Source organism: Cryptomeria japonica, chromosome 6 (assembly GCF_030272615.1).
Source record: "Cryptomeria japonica chromosome 6, Sugi_1.0, whole genome shotgun sequence".
NCBI lineage: Eukaryota > Viridiplantae > Streptophyta > Pinopsida > Cupressales > Cupressaceae > Cryptomeria > Cryptomeria japonica.
Window position 1 is genome coordinate 534220875 of NC_081410.1, and position 23858 is coordinate 534244732.

At 35.4% G+C, this 23858-nt stretch overlaps 1 protein-coding gene across 1 annotated transcript; it reads left to right on the plus strand.

Moving 5' to 3' along the window:
• Positions 1-14933: 14933 nt before the first annotated feature.
• LOC131067999 (uncharacterized) lies at positions 14934-17860 on the plus strand. Its single transcript, XM_058003185.2, has 3 exons — positions 14934-16152; positions 17160-17244; positions 17422-17860. Exons 1-3 carry the CDS (start codon positions 15438-15440, stop codon positions 17522-17524), a joined length of 903 nt encoding a protein of 300 aa, XP_057859168.2. The 5' UTR covers positions 14934-15437; the 3' UTR covers positions 17525-17860.
• Positions 17861-23858: the final 5998 nt, after the last annotated feature.

Below are 23858 nucleotides of genomic sequence, written 5' to 3' on the forward strand. Positions count from 1 at the left end.
GATTTCATTAATGACCTGAAAGATCAAGAAAACACCTCTAGAGAGAAGATGAAGGAATTCATGGACAAGTTAAAGGAGAAAGAAGATCAGATCATGGAATACCAAGATAAATCTGGTGAAGCTAACAATCTTGAGAGAGAGAATGTTGCTTTGAAGAATGAGATGCAATCCATTGTTATGAGGCTGACTAAGGAGATTGAGGATCAAAAGAAGAATGAAGAGAATCTGGCACAATCATTGAAGGAAAGAGTAGATGAATGCTTCAAGCTTACCTATGAGAATGGTTAGTTGAAGCTTGAATTGACACAATCAAGAAATAATGATCAAGAAATTGAAAGACAGGTTACGACTTTAAGGGATGAACTTGCTACTGCCAATGAATATAAAGACAAATTTAAAGATAGCTTATCAAGGCTTGATGAGATGCTAGAAAGTCAAAGACATGGTAAGGACATGCGAGGTCTAGGATTTGAGAAAGGTGAATCCTTCGGATCTGGACAAGGCAATGCAAAACCTGATTAGAAGAAGAGCAAGAATCCTCTGGTAAGACAACCTAATGCTCATAAATTCAATGGTAGATGCTTTACTTGCAATAAGTTTGGTCATATGGCAAATCAATGCATAAGTAGGATGAGTAATGGAATGAATAACATGAATAATGTTCCTACCTTTGTCGGTCAGTGTTTTATATACAATAATTTTGGTCACAAGTCAAATGTGTGTAGAGTAGTAATGAATAATTTTCAGAACAAAATATGCTATACTTGTGGAATGTTTGGACACATCTCTAATCAGTGTAGGACAAGACCAAATCATATGAACTTTAGACCTATGCAGAATGATGTTGTTTGCTGAGAATGCAACAAAATCAGTCACATTGCAAAGTACTGCAGAAGCAGGAACAATGCTCCGATAGATAAGAACAAATTAGATGAGAAAGGAAAAGAGAAAGTAGAAGAGATCAAGGAGAAGCATGAAAAATTGTGGGTAAGAAAGGATGAATCTAGAGCTGACAATGGGTCTGCACCTGAATCCGGTGCAGGATCTTCATCCAATAACTAGGGATTTGTGCCTTAGGGGGAGATTTTCATGCAAATTCTAAGAACCCCCTCTTTAGTGGTCTGCAATCGATATCAGAAGATTGTAGAAGGACTGAATCACATGTATTGATAATATCTAGAAGTTTCTAAAGGATTTGGTGCTCTAGCATGCAATTCATGGTAACTGATTGTTGCATTTATTATAATGGAAAATTAGGTTTTTGAAAGATAAAAGTGCATTTTGAAGCATTATTTGTCACAATGTGATCAACTGAATTGAGTAGAGAAGAGAGCAAATCAACTTGGCGATTCCAACAACAATTTCAGCGACTTGAAAGCGAATCTCAACACCTGGTTGTGAAGCAAGGTATTTATTTGTTTAGACTCTCAATTTTTTGCAAACCCTAGGATTTGAAATGGCTTCGATTTTTGGTATTGTGACTCCTCTAGTGGTTGAGATTAAGGATAGGGCTTGTCCAGTCTTCAAGAAAAATCCTTTTAAATTGACTGATGATGATCCAGAAGGTGCATTTTTATTTGTGCCCTATGACGTGCTGCACATCAAAGATATCAGAGCCTACATTCATTGTGACATTGAAGAGCTTGGAAATGGAGACATGTTGAACCTATACAACAAGAATTTGGCTGACGGTTTGGGAAGTCTCAAACCCGAGCATAAGGTGCTACTGGATAAGGGTTTCTCTCAGTTCGTGCATTTTTCGTTATTTGATGAGGCAAAATGGTTCCGCTATATCCTTAGTCGTGTGCATGATGAGTTTATATGGCTTGATAGGCCACACAAAATCACCAAGCAAGCGATCTGTATTGTAACTGGCTTAGCAAAATTTGGTGATGTGCCCAGTTTAAGGAAAGTATCAAATGACATTGTCATAGCTACCACAAGATCCAAATTTGATAGCAGAGCCATGACTATAAATGATATTTTGGAGAATGATGTGAAGTTTGCATCAATGGTGGTCAGATACAAGGTTTACCAGTCCATCTGGTACAACTCTGTCTCTGGTATTGCTATTTACTCTATGTACCAAATGCTCAAGAAAGATAAGAGGTATGATTTGTGCACTGCAATTCTGAATGAATTGTTGAATAATCTGAAGAAGATCAAGCAGGATAAAAAACATACATTTAAATATGGTACACTCCTTATTTGCCTGGCATTTTACTTCTTGAATGAGATACCCAATATCAAAGGCAAGGTTCAATGGGCCTATGATAGATCGGTGGCCATGCAAATCAAAGAAGGTCTATGGGGAGTTAGTGATGCAACCATGAGGATATCTGCCCTCTGGGGATACTTTAAAACCTTCCAAGATACAATGAAGAATAGGGAAAGGATTCCTAAGAAGGTAGTTGAAAAATATGAGCAAACCATTTGCTTCATGGTCGACAAGGATCAATGTCTAATGGAAGCAGCGGAGCCCCAGATAGCTTGGATCATTCCTATGGGGTATGAAGTTGACTCTGATACACTTGAGGCATTGGCACAACACCTTCTGAGTCAACCGGTGGATCCCAAGGAAGGGAGATTTGGCACATTCAAGGAGAAAGACCTCAGTTTGCATATGCAATTCACTGCCCCTGCCCAGAAGAGAAAAAACACTAAGATGGAAGAAGAAGTAGCTGCTCAGATGGGTTTCACCAAGGAGGAAGTAAAGAAAGAAAGAGAGAAATATGCAGAAAAGGAGGCCAAAGAGGAAACCAAGAAACCCAAGGTTGATCCGGTTCCCTCCAAGGAAAAACCTAAATTGACAAAGTCTTCTCTTGCTCTGGTGGCACAACCTGCAAAACCTAGCCCATCCGGAAAAGGTGTGTTAAAGCAGAAAGAAAAGCCAAAAATAACCTCTGTTGCAGTATCTTCGGTGGCCTCAAAAACTAAATCTGAGGAAGAGGCAAGAAAAGAAAAGAAAACAAAAAGGGAGAGTTTGTCAGATTAGTGAGGAAGCCTCAATCCGATGGAGCACAACAAAGCAAAAAGACTAAATCATATCTTGTTCCTACCAGAAGATCCCAAAGAGGTAGACATGTCAAAAGTCAACTTGACAAAGATCTTAAGTCTGACAACATACAAGGTTAGTACACAATCATTCCTCCACTATCAACAGACCAGTTGATAGATGAAATAATAGTGGATGGAAATTTGAAGAACCTTGGAGCAAATTTTGAGTATTTTGATGAAGGTGACAAAAGGAAAGTTGAGGAAGCAGTTGTATTATACTTACATAATTTCAATAAGACATTAATTGAATTAGAAAATTCCATTCCAAAGGACTTGTACAATTTAATAGATGCTAGAAGAATGAATGCAAGCAAAATTGACAGAGAAATGAAGGAGAGAGAGCTAGTAAATGTATGTACTTGTATTACACATGATGAAGCGAAGAGACTAATTGAAGAGGCAAATAAAAAGGAATTCTAAAGTAAAAACATGATCAACAAATTGATGGTTGAGAAGAAGAGGAGGTGAGAAAAGAAACAAAGGAGATGTGGAGAAAGATTATTTAGAATGACCCTTTGTACAAAGATGCACTTAAACCATCTTAGCCGGAAGATAAGAAAGGTGTTTCCAGAAGTCAGAAGGTTGAGACTCAGTCTAAAGATCTGCCAGAAGACCAAGGCAATACCACACTTGATGCTGAGACCAGTAACAATCCTCTGGTGGTAGATAGCTCTGCAGCCCCTATGATTCAACAGGTTGATATTGCACCAAGTGACTACACTGGTGCAACAAATAAAGGGGATAAGGGAGAGAAGAAGGATGTTGTGCTAGCATAGGCTAAGGTAGATGAGGTTAAAAAAGGTAAAGGCATAGCTAATCTGGCAATTGCCACTCCTCCGATGCCTCAAATTTTGATCAATCTTGGGAAGATGTCTCCTGCCAGGAAGCTTATGCTCGCAGCTGCAGTGCAAGCCCAAGCCAATCAAGATCTGGTGAAATCAGAGACTGAAGACAAAAGATAATTTTGATGTTTATAGATGTTTTGCAGAAGGTGGCTCCTAGTGTATAGTTAGATTCAAATAACAACCCCTCTAGTAAATTATTACAATTGATTAACAGTGTAAATACCAATTTTGATTCTTTGGAGAAGATGGCTACTCAGAAATTTTTGGACAAGTTTAAGGAGGTTAGAAAAAAAATATTCATGAAGATGATTGAAGATGATAGGGTAACTCTAAATAAGAGATTGTAGACTATTTCTAATAGATTGTCAGAAGTTGGTAAATTGTATAAATCTTGCCTTATTTTGCCTAAGTTCACTGTTGATATTGATAAACAGATAGGTGTCTGCTAGGGCAAGATTGATAGCATTTCTCAGTCTTTTGACTCTAATGTAACATTAACCAGAAGTATTGAAGGAAAAATTATAGCCTTAAATGATCAGATCTCAAGCCTTCAAGAGGATAAGGAGAAAGTTTTGAGGGAAATGGGTGAACTTCAGAACTTGATTGCCACTTGATTAGACACTATGCTAAGTAATAAGGTGGACTATATGAAGGAGATGGACCGACTTGTATCATAAGATTTGAGAGAGTTAAAAATTCATGCTACTGTATTTAATGCATTTATCACAGTTTTGGGAAACTTGAAGAGTGGGTGGGATACTCACCTAGGATTTTTGAAGACTGTTTATGCTAACCTCTTCAAGTATATGTAAAGTGTTTGTCATTTGTATATAAATTTTGGACAACACCCTATCTTTGGCATTGTTGTCAAAGGGGGAGAGATAAGGTGAAAAATGTACAGGCTAATTGTGTATGGAGTATACAGTTCGATGATGTGGATTTTGGATTTATGATCTAAGGAGGAGCCTTAGAATTCTTTCATTCTTGATCCGGTGTACAGGTTTCATAGGTTTCAACACTTAGTCATTTTTCACAGGTGTTGCCATTAATGCCAAAGGGGGAGATTGTTGGTAATTGACACTCATCCAGTGATTTCTGATGGTTTATGGTGATTGATTTTTGGTTTAGGGTTGTCATTGATGGAATCTCTTCATGGACATTCGATCTGACAATAGTGATTCTTCCTATCCAGAAGTAGGTGTTAACTGGTAGCGTGTGAACCCGTACTTCAGGAATAACAAAGAATTTTTTGGGTCTGGAAGCTTTCTAGTGATTGCGATGCATTGAATCATGTTTTTATTGGTTGATCCGACTTAGATACATCATCTTAATATCATTTTGGTGATCCACATTTACACTCTTGGATCCGGTGAAGCCAACATGTATCTACACATTAAACTTTCAAGCCGACATGATATATAACCTATTTTGTGGTTATCGGTATATAAATTTGGTGTGGGTGATCTTTTTGGTGGATGATGCAATTGTATGTGAGCGAGAGGTGATCAAGAATCCATTTTGGCACAGTTTCACATGCGCATTCTTGATCTAGTAGCTGACTGAGATAGTGTATAGAGCAAAACATAGAAGAACAGAGAAGGTTATCCAATCAGTTAATTTGTGCCTAATCGGAACTCATCCAAGAATAGTAGATGCTATTTTAGAGTTCATACATTATAATTAATCATTGTAATCAGCTGTGTAAGTCAGTGAGACTTCCCTGAGGGTTGTAGCCCTTTGGGAAATTACATTTGAGTAGTGAGCTCTGGGCAGTGTACCTGAATGCTTGTGCATTCCCATTTGTAATATTGTTTTGTTACTGGCCATAGTGGAATAATATTGTGGGTTCAAATCCCACTATGATTTTTCCCATTTGGGTTTCCCCGTAAGAATATCATGTTATGATTTTTTGGTTGTTTATCATTTGTTTCTGCATTTCAATTTTAAGTGTATACTTCTGGTGGTTAAAAGTTAAATTTGAAAATCTCTTAACCGGTACATCACTGATTCACCCCCCCTCTCAGTGATCCCTAATTCCAACAATATGGTAAGAATGTTTAGTCTTTCAATGGATATCACTATACTTGTAGTATGTATGGGCACAAGGCCATCAAGTGCAAGTCTAATGAAATATTCAAAAGGATTGGTGATGACATAATGAATGTAAGTGGATTGGAACAAGGTTCAGTATGCTATAAGTGTAACAAGATTGGACATATTGCTAATTATTTTAGAGAAAGGAATGAGAAGTCTATTGATCTACAAAAGTAGATTGATCTTAAAAAGAAGTTGAAGATACTAAGGATGAAGAAATTAGATGAAGATAAGTTTATGAGTGGATTTGCACCCTCAGTTAGTCTCGATTCTTCTAAGAACTAAGCACATTGTTGTGTCTAGGGGGTGATTTGCCTGAAAATATTATGAACCCCCTTAAGATTCAGATGTTGAATTGTCTTCAATGTTGTTGATTGATAAAGAGTTCTTAAAAAGCTTGTGCTCCCAATGTGAGTTTTAGATGAAGATCTAGAAGAGGTGATCTGGATATGGAAGCAATCTGAAATGTAGATAACAAAAGAAGTTTAGATGGTGGTAGATTGATTTCTTGGAGTAGAATTCAGTGTCATTATCTATTGTAGTAGCATAATACTTTGCAACAGTTCCTTGTGGTACTTGGATCATTAGATGAAGTAAACTTTGAAAATCATTAAGGAGACTAAAAGTTTATATTCAATCTCTTGGATTGGCGTGGTGGCTATTCTCAGGGGGATTAGTATAGTATATATTTCCTTGGTTTCAGGGAAGTGGTTATAGATGAGAGTTGTCCCTATTAGGGGGAGTATTTCATGTATCATAATGCCAAGATAAAAGAGTTTATAGGAATATTACAAAAGGGGAGAGAGCTCCATAGGAAGGTGTCTATTTTCAAATGTGTGCCCTTTATCTTTGATGTCAAAGGGGGATAAATTTCAATACAAGATGGTATATGTGTTGCCATCAATGATAAAGGGGGAGATAATTGAATCTGAGTTATGTTATCATTTATGTCAAACTTGTTGGTTCAAATGTGGTCTAGTCTAGATATAGTCTTGTATGTTGTCATGGAAATCAAACTTGTAGGTTCAGATGTGGTTTGGTATGGATATATTCTTGTGTTGTGAAAACTAATGTTGGTGATAGGTGAGTTGTTATTATGTTGTCATGCAAGTATATAAAGGTTTCTCTATTTTGTACTATTGATTAAGGGTGTCAAAAATTGGTGTTGTTGTTGAGTTTGATTGGTGCCTCAGTTAAAGTTTGTTGTGGAAGATGATCAAAGATGTATGATGTCAATATGTGAGTTGTTTAGTGTTGCTATTGAGTTTGATTGGTATCTTAGTTGAGGTTGTGTTTTCATTGATGTTATAGTTACAAGTTATATAAAGTTGCAGCAGATGTGTAGTGGTATATTTGGTCTGGTATTGAGTGTTTAGATTTTTTCATAATGCTTGGTGAAGATGTTGTGCTTGCATGAGTTTCCAGAAGATCAATGTAGCAGAAGTCTCAATAAGAAGGAAAGAGTATTTAATGTCCCAATTGAAGAATGTTTTATACTAGAATGTGAGAGTATGATGTGTGGACTTGGATATAATGTTAACGTGTTGTGAATGGTGTACTAAAAAGTTTGCAGGTTATGTAGTTACTCAAAGGATGAGATTAGTTGTTGTTGTTCTCTGTGAGAGTGTTTGTCAGACTGGTCTGAAATTTTCTTGGTGACTTGGATATGTGAATTCAAGTGTTGTGGTTTGGAGGATATTCTTATTTGGTTCATTCAGTGTTGCAATTTGAATATTTGGTGTTGTTTTTGTTTTGCATGTGAGTTATGCTAGTCTATGCTTGGCATGGTCAGTTGTGTTGGGTCTCAATGTGCTTAGATGGATTGTCTTGTTTGGATCATGCTTTTCTATCCAGCTATGCATTAGAGGCCAAGTTAGAATATTGTTTTGGGCCTCATTGTGGTGTGTGGAGATCTGCATTAGGTAATTTACATTGAAAGATGCTTTTGGGTTGATTGGTTGTTGAGTTTTGTTTTTTTATCTACATGTTTCATTTGAAACTAGCTTTGGAAGATGTGTTAGGGTATTTAGTTTTTTGGAAGCAACTTAGAAGGATGCATGAATCTGATTTTGGGTGCCCTCTTTGTCTTAGAGTGGACCGCATTGGATATTATTAGTTTGAATGACCTAGTTTATGTAATTTTGTATACTTTATTTTGGGCCAACCTAGTTGAGATTTTAATGAATATCTTTGTATATAAGGATGAGTAAATGTGTGTATTGAAGTGTACAAAAGTGTGAGATGTGTTTGAGATGATGCAATGTGGATGTGAATGATATGAAAACAGATTTGATGGAAAAGGTGTGTGAAAGTTAGTTGAGAAGGGTTGTGATAGTGTTGATAATAGAGTTAGAGGTAAGATGTATTTGCCATGTTATTGGAAACTTGACATAAAGGTTAAAGGTCAATTTCATGATCAAGAGATCATGTTCATTTTGAGTTCATATATTCTTATCGAAATATAGTGTGTCTCTTTTAGAAAATCTTTGTAGCTTGCCTTGAAGCAGTGAGTTTCAATTGTGCAAGTTCTTTGTATCTTGCCCCAAGGTTGTGGGCATTAACTAGCAAGTCCTGAGCATTGAGCTCCTTGGCCTATGACCTAATCATTCTAATCATTTATATCTATATTGTGAGTGTGATTCTCATCATGGTTTTTCCCTTCTTGGGTTTTCTATGTAAATATGGTGTTCATGAGTTGATTGTATTTTGTGCTATCATGATTTCATTAAAGTAATATGCCAACTGTGCTTTGAAGTAATAGATTAGAAATAAAGTTGTATTAGAGATCTCGACTAATTCACCCCCCTATCAGCCTTGTTGTGTGTTCAATAGATATTTAGAGAACAAATTGAATGCACATCTATAATATATTCCTATTACTTTGTTGAACAATACCATTGACAATCCCTTGCACACTATTTTTGTGAGAAGTGAGAACCCTTTTTACAACGACCAAAATCTCTATTTATAAGCCTTGAGATTCTAACTACTTTTGTAATATTCTAGGTAACTATCTAGTGTGTACCTAAGTAACTACCTTGATAACTAATTTCTTAAAAAAATATAGGTAAAAAAACAAACTTTATTTCGGTTAGGATTCACTCAACTTTTGTAGAGCTAAACTCCATTTTCTAACCTTATTACAGAAAGGTGACATAAGCCACATTACATAAAATCCAACTTAAAACATAAAAAAGTAGTTGGTTTCCTTGAATACTAAGTTTTTTTTTTCTTTATTGTTACCCATTCCAATTTTCCCTGGAGAAGTCTCTTGTGTCATAACTTGATCCTAATGAGGAGGAGACCTTGTGTTATATGTCTTTAAAAACTTGATAGTCAGGGCAATAAATTTGTTATTATGAATAATGACATTGATCATCCTTAGACCCCACATATCTTGACTCTTCTTAATGCCATTCAACTCATGACAAAATTCAAGGAGATGACCACCACATGTATCTTAGAGAGCCACTAAGGTTTCACTTGACTTCATTATCCTAGAAATAAGTTTGTTTGCTAAACAATTCCTTATCGATCATGTATTTGAAATTCTTCTTGATATTTTGGACTTTGCTTTTCAATGATGCATTTGGATTGACTAAAAGGAAATCCTTCTAAACTTTGGCCTTTACTTGTTCACAAGTCGCTAAGAGATTATCCTATTCTACTGAGACATGATTGTTAATTACTAATTTCCTTTCCACATTATAGAACCAAGAAGCAAGATGGTTCTTTTCTATAGTTTTAAACATCTTCTTAGCAATTAGGATAGTAGGATTTATCCTTGAATCATTTCCCTAAGATCCTTTAGAATTTAGTGCTAAACTGATTCTTCTTTCCTAATACTCTTTTTTAATTGCCTCTTTCCTAACCTCTGCTTCATCACAAATTTCCTTGGCTTTATCGATGAAATGTGATGCATCTATTTTGACCTATTGAACCCATTTTTCTATGACCTTCACATACAATTGATATTTGTGGATACTTTATATGATTCATTTATTATCACTCCCCTAAAAAATAGGATCTAAAGAAGAATGAATTGCATTTATGGGCAAAGTAATCATGTTTACAATGACATGAGGTATGAAGTCAAAGTTTGGTCTTGCTATTTCAATTGAACTTTCATATGATTTTCTTTGTTTGTTCTATATACTAGTTTGGCAACCAACATCTTAAAATTATGAATATCGACCTCATGAGTTCAAGAATGGAGGTCCATTTTAGTGATTTTGAAATTTTCCTCAGTAGCTTCATTTATGTCCTTTTCAAAAATGGTTGAGCAGCTTCTAGACACATATTTCTTGATACAAAATCTATGGCTAACCTAGAGGCGTCTTTTATATTCTTTGTTTTTTACAGTATCTAGAACAAGTTAGCTACCAAATCAAACTCAAGAATGACGAACTAGACAAATTTCCTCTTTTTAAATAAACTTTGTTCTAACCAACTTGACGAAGGATCCTCTGAGGATTTTGGGATATCAATTATTGATAGATAAGAGATCATCTATTGATAGTGAAATTTGTGTTGCACGAGAAGATTGAGGCACCTCATGTTTAGGAAATATGATGAGAATAGAGGGAGATACAATTGGGACTTTCTCATCACCTTCACAATCATCCTCATATTCTACTGAATATTTTATCTTAGAGTCTTCTTGAATGGGGTCCAATGACTTTTCCTTTGTCTTAGATCTCTTCTTCTTTACCTTGGTATCATATCCACATGTGTTTTTGAAGATGCTCCTCTTGGAGGGATCCTCATCATCACCACTGCTTTTAACTATTCTACTATGAATTAGGAATCTGGGTGGAAACATGAGAAGAAGTACTCTCTTTACTATCAATTTTCCTACTTGATGAATATCCCTTTCCTAGTGGCTTAGTGGTTGTTATTTCCATAATCATATTTATTATCTAGTCTTCTTATTGTTTAATCACATAAGTGGTTCTCTCATCCATTTCTTTTACCCTTTTGATTTTCCCAATTAATGGGAGGCAAGGGTTGCACTTGGATCTTCTCAAAATAGGAATTATCTATTAAGTCTAACCTATAATCACTAATTCGACTTACATACCAACCAAATCTAAACTCTTTGACCTACTTGAGGGTAAGCCTTATCCAATCTCTCTTATGCACCTCCTAATCATCTTCACAATCCTCCCAAAAGTCTACAATTTTTTTAAAATGATAATACCCCATACTAAGATTTAGGTTGTTTTTAACATAGACTTTGTTGTCAAAAGCAAATCTCGTAGTTTAAGGATATATACCAATCTTCACTAGAGATCATACAATGTTCTGAGCATTTGACAAATATTTACAACTACAAAATTGAAGCTAATGGATAAAGGGAATCCATTTTTTGTCTCTATAGATCTTATTCAATACACCAAGATACTTGTAGACTTCTATCAAGGTGAGTTTGTCATTGACATGTCTAGAAAACTTGTAGGGGTTTCCATTGAATCCTCCTACCCACACCTATATAAACTTCAAGAATTGGATAGAAAAACTTCCATATTCCTTGACCAGAGTTGTTACTTCTAAAGATATCTTGAGTGCCATATTCCCTTGGAGTTGTCTTACTGATAACATTGTGAAGGCATTTAATCTTTCAAATTGTTTATAACTTTTTCCCAATTGCAATTATGGATAATAACCATAAATTAGCATTGTGTTGTCATATACTCCCCAGGTTCTAAGACCTAGCCACATCCTCAAGCTTGCAATTGTATAGAAAATTTATAATGACATGTGGAAATATTGATTTGACTCAAACTTGGTCAATTGTATGTGCAAATTGTCACTAATAATGCCACCACAATAAATGAACTGGTCCCCTGCACATATGGCGAGAATGAAAAGAGACATCCAATCTTCAAACTCTATTGAATTCTTATTGCCTATTACCTGATGAAGAATAATGACCATGTATTGATGACATCATCAATAAATAGAGACCTATGAGAGGTTTTTGGAAGTTATGGCCTACCTCCTCTAGGCATTGATAATCATTTTCTTGCTATCATGTTCAAACATTGACCTTTATTTTCTTTAAAACATCGATGATAAAACTCTCAATCAATGCAGGTGAACTAATCTCAAGAGAATATCGATCATAATCTATTTTTCACTTGGATCAATGTTGTGCATGTCCTATGATCATGATTCTTTGTGAGACATTTTTTGAGGTGCCTAGCCAAATGACCCTTGTGCCTAATGAATTCACACATAAGACAAACAAAGCTCAGTGCATAAGTTTTGACCAATTTAATCTTTTGCCACAATATTTTCTAGGACAAGGATGCCAATACAAGCAAAACCAAGAAAAATAATTACAATCAGAGCTAGGAAAACTTCTAAGTTAATAGTTTCTAAGATTTAGCTGACAAAAATTAAAACTTTAAATTCTCTCCAATTGGGAAGTGGGTCAATGCAAAAATAGGCTATATTGTTGGAAACAACATCAAGAACATTCCCCTAAACCACACTCTCACAAAAATTCATGATTTTCAAGTTTTAGCTATTTTTGTTTTTTACACTAATACATATGATCAGTTTGGAGGGCGGTCAAAATAATGCATAGGGTGATTTGTCATCTGGCACTCAAGATTGGACTTGACAACATCAACCTACATTGACCAATTGGGCTTGGGTGTTTATGATGAATTCAGTAGCTTGCGAAGATGGGATACATGTCAACTGACTCATAATCAAGATAAGATCAATTGAAACATCTTACACTATATATAAATAATGCACATATGATAATGCAAAATTATGACCTTTAAGATGGATATCAATTTCCCACTTCTATAATTAAACAACAATTTGTGTAAGGACTTGATAGTTGTAACTATTTTATGCGTATGTGTGTTCATTGAGGTTTTTGGTTTGATAGTTGTGATTTATATTAATAGGTTTGTCTAACTATCAAAAAATGTAAAAAATAGACCAAATATAGTGATGGTGTTTGGTTCAAACTCATTTGCATGTCCTGGCTTGACCATATTTCAACCTATAGCTAAATAGTTGCTTAGTTGATTATTTTGACTGATTTGGCACACCAATTGAACATAGACCTAGATTAATCATTAGAATTACAATAACGTCATTTGATAGAGCATTTCCTCACATCATAACACAATTTCCTCTACTATTTTCAAAACTATAGGTTCAACATAGTTGCCTCTACTAGGTTTAAAACTATAGGTGTGGATCTAACCCCTAATCATTTTCATAGTTGTGGGATTAATCCACTCTATTCAAAATTAAATTGTATCATGGGCCTAAACCAACCTCTTTCTAACTAGGAATTTTTTCACCACCAGCCTCACTAAAACTTTCAAATTGTGCACCTAGGACAAATATTAAAAAACAAGACCTTTAAGGTATTTACTTCCATCAAGCATGCAACCATCATTGAGATAGCTTTGCTACATCTACATGTGAGAAGGGATTAACCCATTGTTATTATTCAACTTTTTGCTTCAACTATTGCACTAATATACACAATGAAACCTTAACTCTTAAATTAGGCCATTTTGACATCCAATGCATCAAAGTTCTACAACCTTAGCATTAGTGTAGCCACATCACTTGCATTGTTCCTCGTTGACTTCTAACTTTTTCAAAAATCATTAAATCAATCAACAAGGCTTGACTGGGGTAAATGGAGGGGACCAAGTCACTTCCCATACCTAGCTTTGGAAGTTCCAATGATGTTCCTCAACATGACCAAGTTTTTAATGACATGTCATAGTTATAATAAAAAAATAAGATACACAAGATGTGAATGTAACATGTAATTTTTGAAAAAAAAATCAAACCATGAGATTGAACAAGATTTCACACATTTTAAAAACTAATAAAACTTAATAAACTCTTTTTATTCATCTCAAACCTGATTTCAAAATAAAAACAAATTATCTCTTACAATCTATTTTCTCTCCTCTTAAAGCCACACATTTATAGTTTTTTTTAATCTAATCAAATACATAGTATCTATCATTCCTTTTTGTCAAAAATGATTTACTTATTATTATGTCGAGAGGCATCTACAATGACATCAAAATGTCTGTAAATAAAAATTCATTTTTGAAATAATTTGACATGCAAATGACGGGTAAATGCATGAAATATGCCATCTTTTGGTTTTTGTGGAGGTGTTATTTTGTTATTGCAAATAAAATAGAACCCTCACCACTTGTCTCCAACTATATGAAACCATTACATTCAAATGATAGTGGAAGAGTGCCATAATATTTAAAAGGGAACAATCAATAAAATCAAGTAGTGTTGAGAGGTTAGTGGAGGAGTGGGCTTGGAATTGTGAGTATCTGACGATTCTAAATTCCATGTTGCCGTCTTAGATAATGCTGGTACATACTTAAGCAACTCTATTATTATCCATATTTTTGAAACTCTTGTACACTACTAATATTGTTGCTATCGTCATCTTCATATTCCCTTCTATTATAAGATATCTTTCGACATAATTTACCTATATATTTTTTTAAATATAGATATACTAATTAATTATCTAGAGAGTGATTTATTCCTTTGCACTTATTATACCAAGAGGCATGTACAATGATTTCTTAATTTCTAGATCACCAAAAACAAAAGCACTCAGATTTTTAAAAATATCAAAAATCAATAAAATAAAAAGTGTTCTTTAAAAATACACATCCAAAACAAAAACGCAAAATTTAAAAACAAAGTTAAATTAAACAGAAATGTCTGTTATAATTTGCATTGTCGGACACAGGAAAGCCATGACGTCAACATCAATCTCCAATCTATGATGTGACGGACATGTTTACTGATGCGAATCCTATGCATAACACTAACAGGAATCAACTTTAAGTAGGTACCTAAGGAATTCAAATGGTTTTAGTTTTTAAATGGAGATAAAAGTAAGCCATAACTTTATCCAAACAATTTATTGGAATTTGTGCCTTTCCACCTGCCGAAGACATGCTCTGCCACTTTGTTCTCGCATTTTCTCCAATTAAAAACTTTCTTGGACTAATTTTTTTAATCAGTTTAATTAATCATCAGAGAATTCTTTACAGAGGACGGGCAACTACTGCCAGTACAAATCATGGTTCAGGAAGAGGATAAAGGTTCCCATTGCACTTAGTTTCAATCATTCTGGGGCTTTCCATTTGGCTATATTCGTTTGGATGGATGATTCTGGAGAGTGTTAAGCTCAGATTTAGTGCTTAAAGATTAGCTACCTGTTTTTCTGTCAATCTGGATGTTGAAAGTGTGTACCCACTTGGGTTTTTTTGGTATTTTTGTGGCATTTTTCAGTAACGGCACACCTAGTTTGCTATACCCATTTGATGAACAAATGAGTTGTAGTGTTAGTATTGCTTGGTATCGATTTCTGTGATCAATGCAGCTTGGATATTAGGGATCACTGCTGTAATGCAGATGGATGAATTGGGTGGCTCTAAGCAAGAGGATCAATTATGTTTGCCTTCAACTTCTGATGCTGCCCTTCAACAGGGTATGCACATTTTGTATAGAGACACTAATGGGTATGTTTTATCTGTGGAAAGAGGTACTTCTGCATCAGAAACTCATCATAAGTGTGATCTGGAGAGTGGTATTAGGGTCTCTGAACCAGAGGATAGTTCATTTCTGGCTTCAACAAGAAGATTTTATGGAAATGTTGGGGGCAGTTTGAGCTTTAGTCAGAGAGTTGATAGATTAATAGATGGGTATGCATGTAATAGTGGTGTTCAATATGGGGTTTCTTGTGGTTGCCAGCAGAAAGAAGTTAAGGAGGGCTTTTTGGAGTCAGCTGCTTCTGATATGAAGAAAGAGGGGTTTCATGATTCAGTTCTGATGATAGCAGGAAATGCAATTTCTGGGAGTAATGAGAATATTAGGTATGGGAATGACAATGGGAGCCTGAAACCAGGCTGGAAAAAGCCTCCTAGGCCCCCCAGATCATCCACAGATTCAGCAAGAGAGAGACATATGAAGGGCAATTCTGATAGAGCTTTGCTAAGAAGAGCCAGATTGGAGAGAATGAAAATTTTGAAAAAGCAGAAGGTTGGGAAGCCCTCTTCTACTAAAACCACTCTCTGGGCTCTGCTATTTACAGTTTTCTTCTTTGCTATCGTGATCACTCAAGGTAGTCTCTGGCCATGCATATTCTCTTTTGACCTGGTACATTATTCCATTGTTGTTTATAAGACCACCATATTCAACTAGAGCTAATCTGTAGCATTACTGACCTTTATAAATTATTAGATATATCTCCAATCTGTTGTTCAAGACCACAGCAATATATCCGGCTTAAACTACCACTTTCACAATTGTCTACCCTAAATGAGGGAAAACAGGGCACTGAAATGCTGGTGTTCTTACTTTACTTTATATTAAAATAAAAATAGTATAATATTAAAACAACCATGATACCGGGCTGTCTGTATACGGGATACTCCTTGTGGGAGGTACATAACTGTGTTGCAAACCAGTGATACATACATACTTTACTCCTTTAGATTTTGAATTTGTGATCTCTTACGAGAATCCAAATTCTCCACCACTAGACCAAGACCAACTCAGACTGTAAAAAGGCACATCCACAAAATCCAGCAGAACATGGTCATGAACATAGACGAAAATAACAACATTGAACAGCTTTAGTTGCACCAATATTAGGCAGATCTTTATCATCAGGATTATAACCCTAGACATCAATGGAAGTTATGTTTTTACACTAACTTGAATAAAATAAAATATTGCAGGGAAATCATAGAGTTTGCTGTTAAATATTGTCTTATGTATTAGCAAAGATTCACCATTAGGATAATGCAAAGCAAATAGTGTCTAATCAGCAAAATTTATAAAATAAATGCTTTTCTTGAATTAAACTGAATGCAAATTGGGCCTTCTTTTCATTTTATTTTAGACAAAAATTCTTTCAACATTTGTGCATGGCAACTATTTTTTGGTTCAATGGCAATATCTAAACTAAACTCTCAGTTCAATCAATCATAGCTTTTTCACATTTCTGCTATATTTTAAAATGGAATAAAGGGGAAGTTACGGAAGTCAATTAGTTTTCTAATCATTTTGGCTTGCAAAATGGAATCAGGGGTAGATGTTCATGTTGTCTTTGTTGGTAATTTTCAGGTATACATTCGCTAAGGACTGTTAGCCCACAAGATTCTTCAACAAAATTAGCTGTATCAAATTTTAGCGAATTGGGGCAGACACTGTAAGTCTTATCCCTTTCTCCTTGAATCTGAAAAGTTTAATGAGGGGATTGGATGGAAGTTTGTATGTACCTATCTAAACTTGTCACAGGTTTTAAATTACAGTAAAATGAATGCCTTTCCTTAGGCCTTGGAGACATGTTTCTAATGACTGTCTGTTCTTTTGATTCTGTTTGCAGAGGATTGGGCAATTTCTCAGCTCCTTATCCTCCTCTTCAAAACAGAGGAAATACCATGATAGAAACAACTGGACGAAACAAAACGAATTCTTCTAAAAGGTGATAAGGATGCCTGACTGTAGAACCAGATCTGACATATGACATGTAAAGGTAGCCTCATCTTGTTGGCACAAACATCCAATTTTACATGTCACAGAAAATTTTCAGCTTGACAGTTTGAATGTAAACTTGATACAGAAAAAATTGAACCTACCTGGTAATCTGAATTTTATGGTAACAATCTAGAGGGGAGGAGCGTTGTCCTTGCTAACTCAATATGGACACAAGGTTGTAGTCTTAGAAGGGACCAAGAAATTGAACACTACCTACTGTAACACTCCAAGAAAATATGGTTGCTGTGTGAATAAAATTCCTTTTCTTTCTGGCAGTGCAAAAATCATTCTCAGTTTCAGTGACTGCCTAAAATCACCAAGCATCTTCTTTTAACTACGTGATCTGAGATTCATTTTAGGTCCTTGACCAGTAATCCTTTTTAAGAAAAATCACAATGCCTTGATGCCTAAAGCAATTTAGTACAGATTGACATTGCAAAAGCTTATATTTATATTAATATTAGAAAACCCATTTATTAGTATTGTCTATTGTAGGATAGTGTGTATGTGTGTATATTATATGCAAGGATATATAATTCCATATATTAGTACGTACGTATGGGACAATTCAACTTTTATAAAGTAAAATTCATTTATTGGTGTGTCTTATGGGAGGACAATATCATTTCGTAAAGAAATAAGTCAATAACCTGAAAACTTAGGATACACAATCTCCTTCGCTAGTGTTTTAATTTTATTAAAGCAATCAAGCAATATAAATAATCAATCTATATCACAGAGTTGAGAAATGAATAGCTTCAAAGGGATGAATATGCTTAGTTATTTTAATGATGTAGTGATTATGATGTTAATGTTAACTTGTTGATGCATTGCAATTGGTAATCAAGATTTAAGATTTGAATATGAAATAGTGTGATAGAGATGGTCATAGATTGTTGCCAACACCACCAAGTTTGCTTCATGTGGCTTGGTTTTAGGCAATGCACATATGCAACTTGGTGTAGGATATAGTTGTATCATGTGATGTAACCACTGATAAGATTGTGGCATGCAACATTGTCCTAAATTGGGCTATGACACTTGGCTTGGGCCTAGAAAGGTTTGCATTGTGCAACTTAGTCTTGCATTGATACAACCTATAATGTATATTGCACTTTAGTCTTTATACTTGTCATTGAACAAAAGATTGTGTTGAAAAGCATAATGGGGTTTGATTTCAAGGCAATAAATGATGAACTTGACTTGTAGTCGAGCCCCTAGATAGTGATGTACAAAATCACAAACACACCACACAAGTGATGCAGGATGCAAATGACCTTAGATGCTCTATAATCATCTCTTTGAAGCAATTCTCATTATTGTATGTTTTTAATACTTTATATGCTTCACAAGTCACACAACTTGATATATTTTATGTGTACACCAATGTAATAACTATTGGAATTGATAGTGGACTCCCTAGCTCTCAAAATTAACTTGTCATCAAAACATCTATGATATTTGAAGAGGAAAAACTATAATTGTGCTACACAACTATAATGTGGTGGAAATGGGATTCACTAGTCTAGACATGCAAATTAGGAATTAAAATCCAATCCATCAATTACATTGGAGAACAACCAATAGGCCCAACTACAAACCCTTAGGAGAGTTGGGCACTTGATGGATTTGATTGTTCTTTTTTGTGTTTAATTGATTGGATGAGATAGATGCAAATAACTAAGCCAAATGATGCAATCTTGACAATAAACAACATAAATAGGCAAATGCAAGTCTAGAAATCAATTGACATGTACAAAATTGAAAAGGGGATGCAAAGAGGAACTTGTGTCTAAAATAATATGAAACAGGTTGGACTATGTCAATAGGTGCACTAGTCCTAACTGTAGATTAGTTGAGCATGGAAATCAGATTTGGAACCCTTGATTGCACTATCTTCCTACCAAATTTTAGTCCAAACAGGGAGGACTATGGTGTTAAGCGCCCTAGTCCTAGAGGACTATGGTGCTAGTTGTCGATGTCCAGATTTTTCTGATGTAATTTGCAAAGAGACTTTGTTTCTAGGTCCTAAGTGCTCCTATATCTTCACACTAGGGCTGAGACCTATTTACTTTCAAATGCAGAGAGAGAGAGAGAGAGAGAGAGAGAGAGAGAGAGAGAGAGAGAGAGAGAGAGAGAGAGAGAGAGAGAGAGAGAGAGAGAGAGAGAGAGAGAGAGAGAGAGAGGAAAATGGTGTTGAGCTGGCATTAGTCAAACCCTAGGATGGAATTAACCCTACAACAATGAAGATTAAGAAAGAAATGGAAATCTGAAGTGATATATTGAATTGAAACAATATTACCATAAGATTAATGATATTAATGATGATGCAATGTTCTTAGGATAGGTGCTCCAAGTGTTGATGCAATAACATGATAAATAATCACAAAATCCAACATGAAAACATAATTGAAGCTTTCTTGTTGTAGCTTGATGCTCATTAAACATATATCTACTCTTGAAGAATAATAATTGCTCTTGAAATGAAACTTGCAGATGATAAAATTAATTAGGGATGATGTTTTATATAGTGTTCTCAAGGTAATTTCACTTTTAGGCCGACTTACAATGATCATATCCCAACTTTGAGGATATATTTTAAAATGTCAAGGCTGAGAGTGAAAAAGCATTAGATACTCAGGACTTGTCTGAAGTGTCCCAACAAAATAGGTCCTATTTATAAGGGAAGTGTGATAATAGGGCCTTGATATTGGATTTGTAATTTATATTAAGGTTTATGACATTTAAGTGGGGGAAAAAGTAATGTGAAATTTAAAATGAGATAAAACCCTAATAGACTTAAAAAGATATAAGAAAAATGACATACTTAAAGTAAGAGCCCAAATAAGAATGTGTTGAAAATTGAAAGTAAGATAGGAATCATTCTTGAGTTGAGGATTAATTCAACACAATAAATGGTCCCAAAATGCTTAGAGGAATGAGAAAACTAGAATGAGTGCTAGGAGAGTGTGGAATCGAACTCATAATTAAAGGAGTACAATTTATGACACTACAACAACCTTGAGAGAGAGATTCATCCAAGAAAGCATGATGGTATGCATGTATTGATTGATTGAATACAATTGAATGGACTACAAATGTTTATAAAAACATAAAGATAAAACCCGAGATGAAACCCTAGGTGAGGATTAAGTTAGAGCATGACAAGTGTCTTCATCTTATTCTATGAGATAACATGACCTATAATTAGCTCAATCTACTAATAAAAAACACACTCCTAAGTTTATTTTAAGTGTAATAAAGTAATAGGGACCTAAGTAATTAATGATTGATTAACTCATTACTAAGGTGATTACTTAATTACTCCAATTCCCTTGCCTCTCCCCATCCCCTCCCTCTTAAGATCAATTTAGAGAGAAGCTAAAAAACTAACGATGATGAATGCAATGATGGATGAGTCTTGTTAGAGATTTTTGTCATTGAGGTCTCTTGTGCAATTATGGTGTTGTTATTGATGTCATCCCTTAGTGTAGTGTTGTCATTGATGTTTCATGTGTTGGAAACAACAATGAAGGAAAACTGAGAGGGGTGGGGAGAGGGGGGGTGAATTAGTTTTCACCGGATTAGACAGTTTAAGTACAATCTCAAATTTCAATCAACTGTAGCAAGAATAAAAATAAAGACAACAATAACAACACACATAACACCAATATTTTTGACGTGGAAAACCCAGTTAAGGGAAAAACCACGGTGGGAACCTACCCACAATAAGATGATATTCTGCAGTAGTATGTGTACATATTACAATGGGGAATGCACATGCATTCAGGCACACTGCTTAGAGCTCACTGCTCAAAATCTAATGACCCAGAAGGCTCCAACCCTTAGGGAAGGTTTACTACCTTACAATAATATTTGGACTACAATCTGAATTACATGAACTGCAAAGATAGCATCTGCTAATGCCTAATGATAGTTCCGGTTAAGCTCATTTGTCTTCCCTGCAACAATCTGTGCTCAATACATCATACCGAAGGATAAATTCGCTTACACGCAAATACACCACTCTCTGATAATGCAGACACCACGATGACACACAAATTACATGAATATAACACCTATTTATACAATTCATCAACTTTGACTACAAGGTCAACCATACCCTCAACCCTCAATTACAAAATTGCATCATGTTATGATAACCGGTGAACAACTGAGAACGAGGGATGAATCAGTTGTTAACAGATTATAACTTTTAATCCACAATACAACCTTAAACAAATCAAGTACCGGTACAGACAGATGCTGGTAGAAACAGATACCAGTAAACAATAATTAACCAGATAATCAATGCAAAGCAATCATACCACATAACACCATGATTTGTACGTGGAAAACCCGGAAAGGGAAAAACCATAGTGGGAAGCCTACCCACAGTCAGATGATACTTCTGTAGAAAGTATGTGTTACAATGAGGGGCCTGCACTTGTAGGAAGGTACACTGCCTAGAGCGTACTGCTCATTACAAAAGTCTCACTGACTACAGAGAGGCTACAACCTTCTCAAGACAAATGGACAACAATCCAATAGAGTGAATTGCTGGAAATAGCATCTACTATGCATGATTACAGTCCCGGTTAAGCTCAATGTCGGAGGACTAAATCCTCTTCTGAAACCAATTTGATCACCAATGATCGATTAACTCCTCTGTCTGAATGATATTACAATATTCACACATTACATTCCTTGACCATGACCTTTTCAAGAACCATGATACTTTACAAAGAGTTTCTACCTCTTATTTATACAAACCCTAAGGCCTAAACCAATTAGGTCAGCCACCTAATAATATCATTACGTAATTCCTTATTACAATGATATGCCATGTTGGCTTAAGACCAAAACAATAATAACAAATCCATAAAACATCTCGAATCATCCAAGTAACGTGTAGAGTACATGCTAGCATGATACAAGTTCATAACCTAGATAGGTACCAGACCTATTCTGGGTCTACCACACCAAAGCAATGTCTTCAAGCAATTGAAGCACGATCAATGAACATCTTCAGCATCCTGAAATCCTTGAAGAAGTTGCACCAACACCAATTGTGCATCCTGTCATGATTCCTTAATAAAAACTCTGTCGGTAAAGCCTTAAACCAGTGTCGATAAGGGTTTACTAGTGTGTATGATGACATCCAATTATCAAGCCAATACCAACTGACCAAAACATGCTTATGGAGCATATAACACATGAAATCCAATATACCTTACTGATCCAAACATGCCGGAAGTGCCAACCAGATAATCTCTTCTGCCGGTAACACTAGATCTTATACCGATAACCTGTTTGTCGGTAACCATCCATATCAGCCAATGTAAATTTGTCTGCCGGTAACAATTAGTGTTGACATCAATGACAAATATCAATGCCACACATATCCATAGTGCCAACAATCTCCCCCTTTGGCATTGATGGCAACATTAGATGTGAAAAACATCTAAGGACCAAAAAATGCCAAACAAGTCTCCCCCTATGGAAGACAACCAACAATCAATAGCTCTCCCCAGTGAATGATATCTCTGTAAGGCTCTGAACAAATCTCACTCCCTAATGTATACAAATTTTCTTTTATTTTCACATCAATATCTCTCCCCCTTTGACATCAATGCCAGAAACCTGACAAAAATATCAAAGCAATGATATAAACCTTTGAATCTCAAAGCTGACTACTCCCCCTGAGTAGTAGCACCATTCATCAGTGCCAGAATGGATAATGTTCTTGATAATGCATACCGGACTGATGACAAACTTCATCAATCAAGTCTCTGCCAGAGGGGCAGAAACCCCTAACCTGTCTCTCAAGTATTCAAATGATTCCTTAGACAACGGTTTAATGAATATGTCAGCAATTTGTTTTTTAGTGTTCACATAAACCGATTTGACTTCATTTGCTTCTACCTTGTCCTTTAGAAAGTTATACTTTATTGAAATATGCTTAGTCTTAGAATGAAATACCAGATTCTTGGACATGTCAATAGCTGCAGAGTTATCACAGTAGATAACTACCGGTTCATTATAATTTACCCTGATACCCTTCAACATTTGCTTCATCCACAAAACTTGAGTGCAATTAGTTGCTGCTGCAACATACTCAGCTTCTGCAATAGATAAAGAAATGTATGACTGTTTTTTGCTTATCCATGAAACCAGTTTCTTTCCAAGAAAGAAAGATCCACCAGAAGTGCTTTTCCTGTCATCAGTATCACCTGCCCAATCTGAGTCAGTATATGCACATAAAGTGAAATCATCATTTCTGGA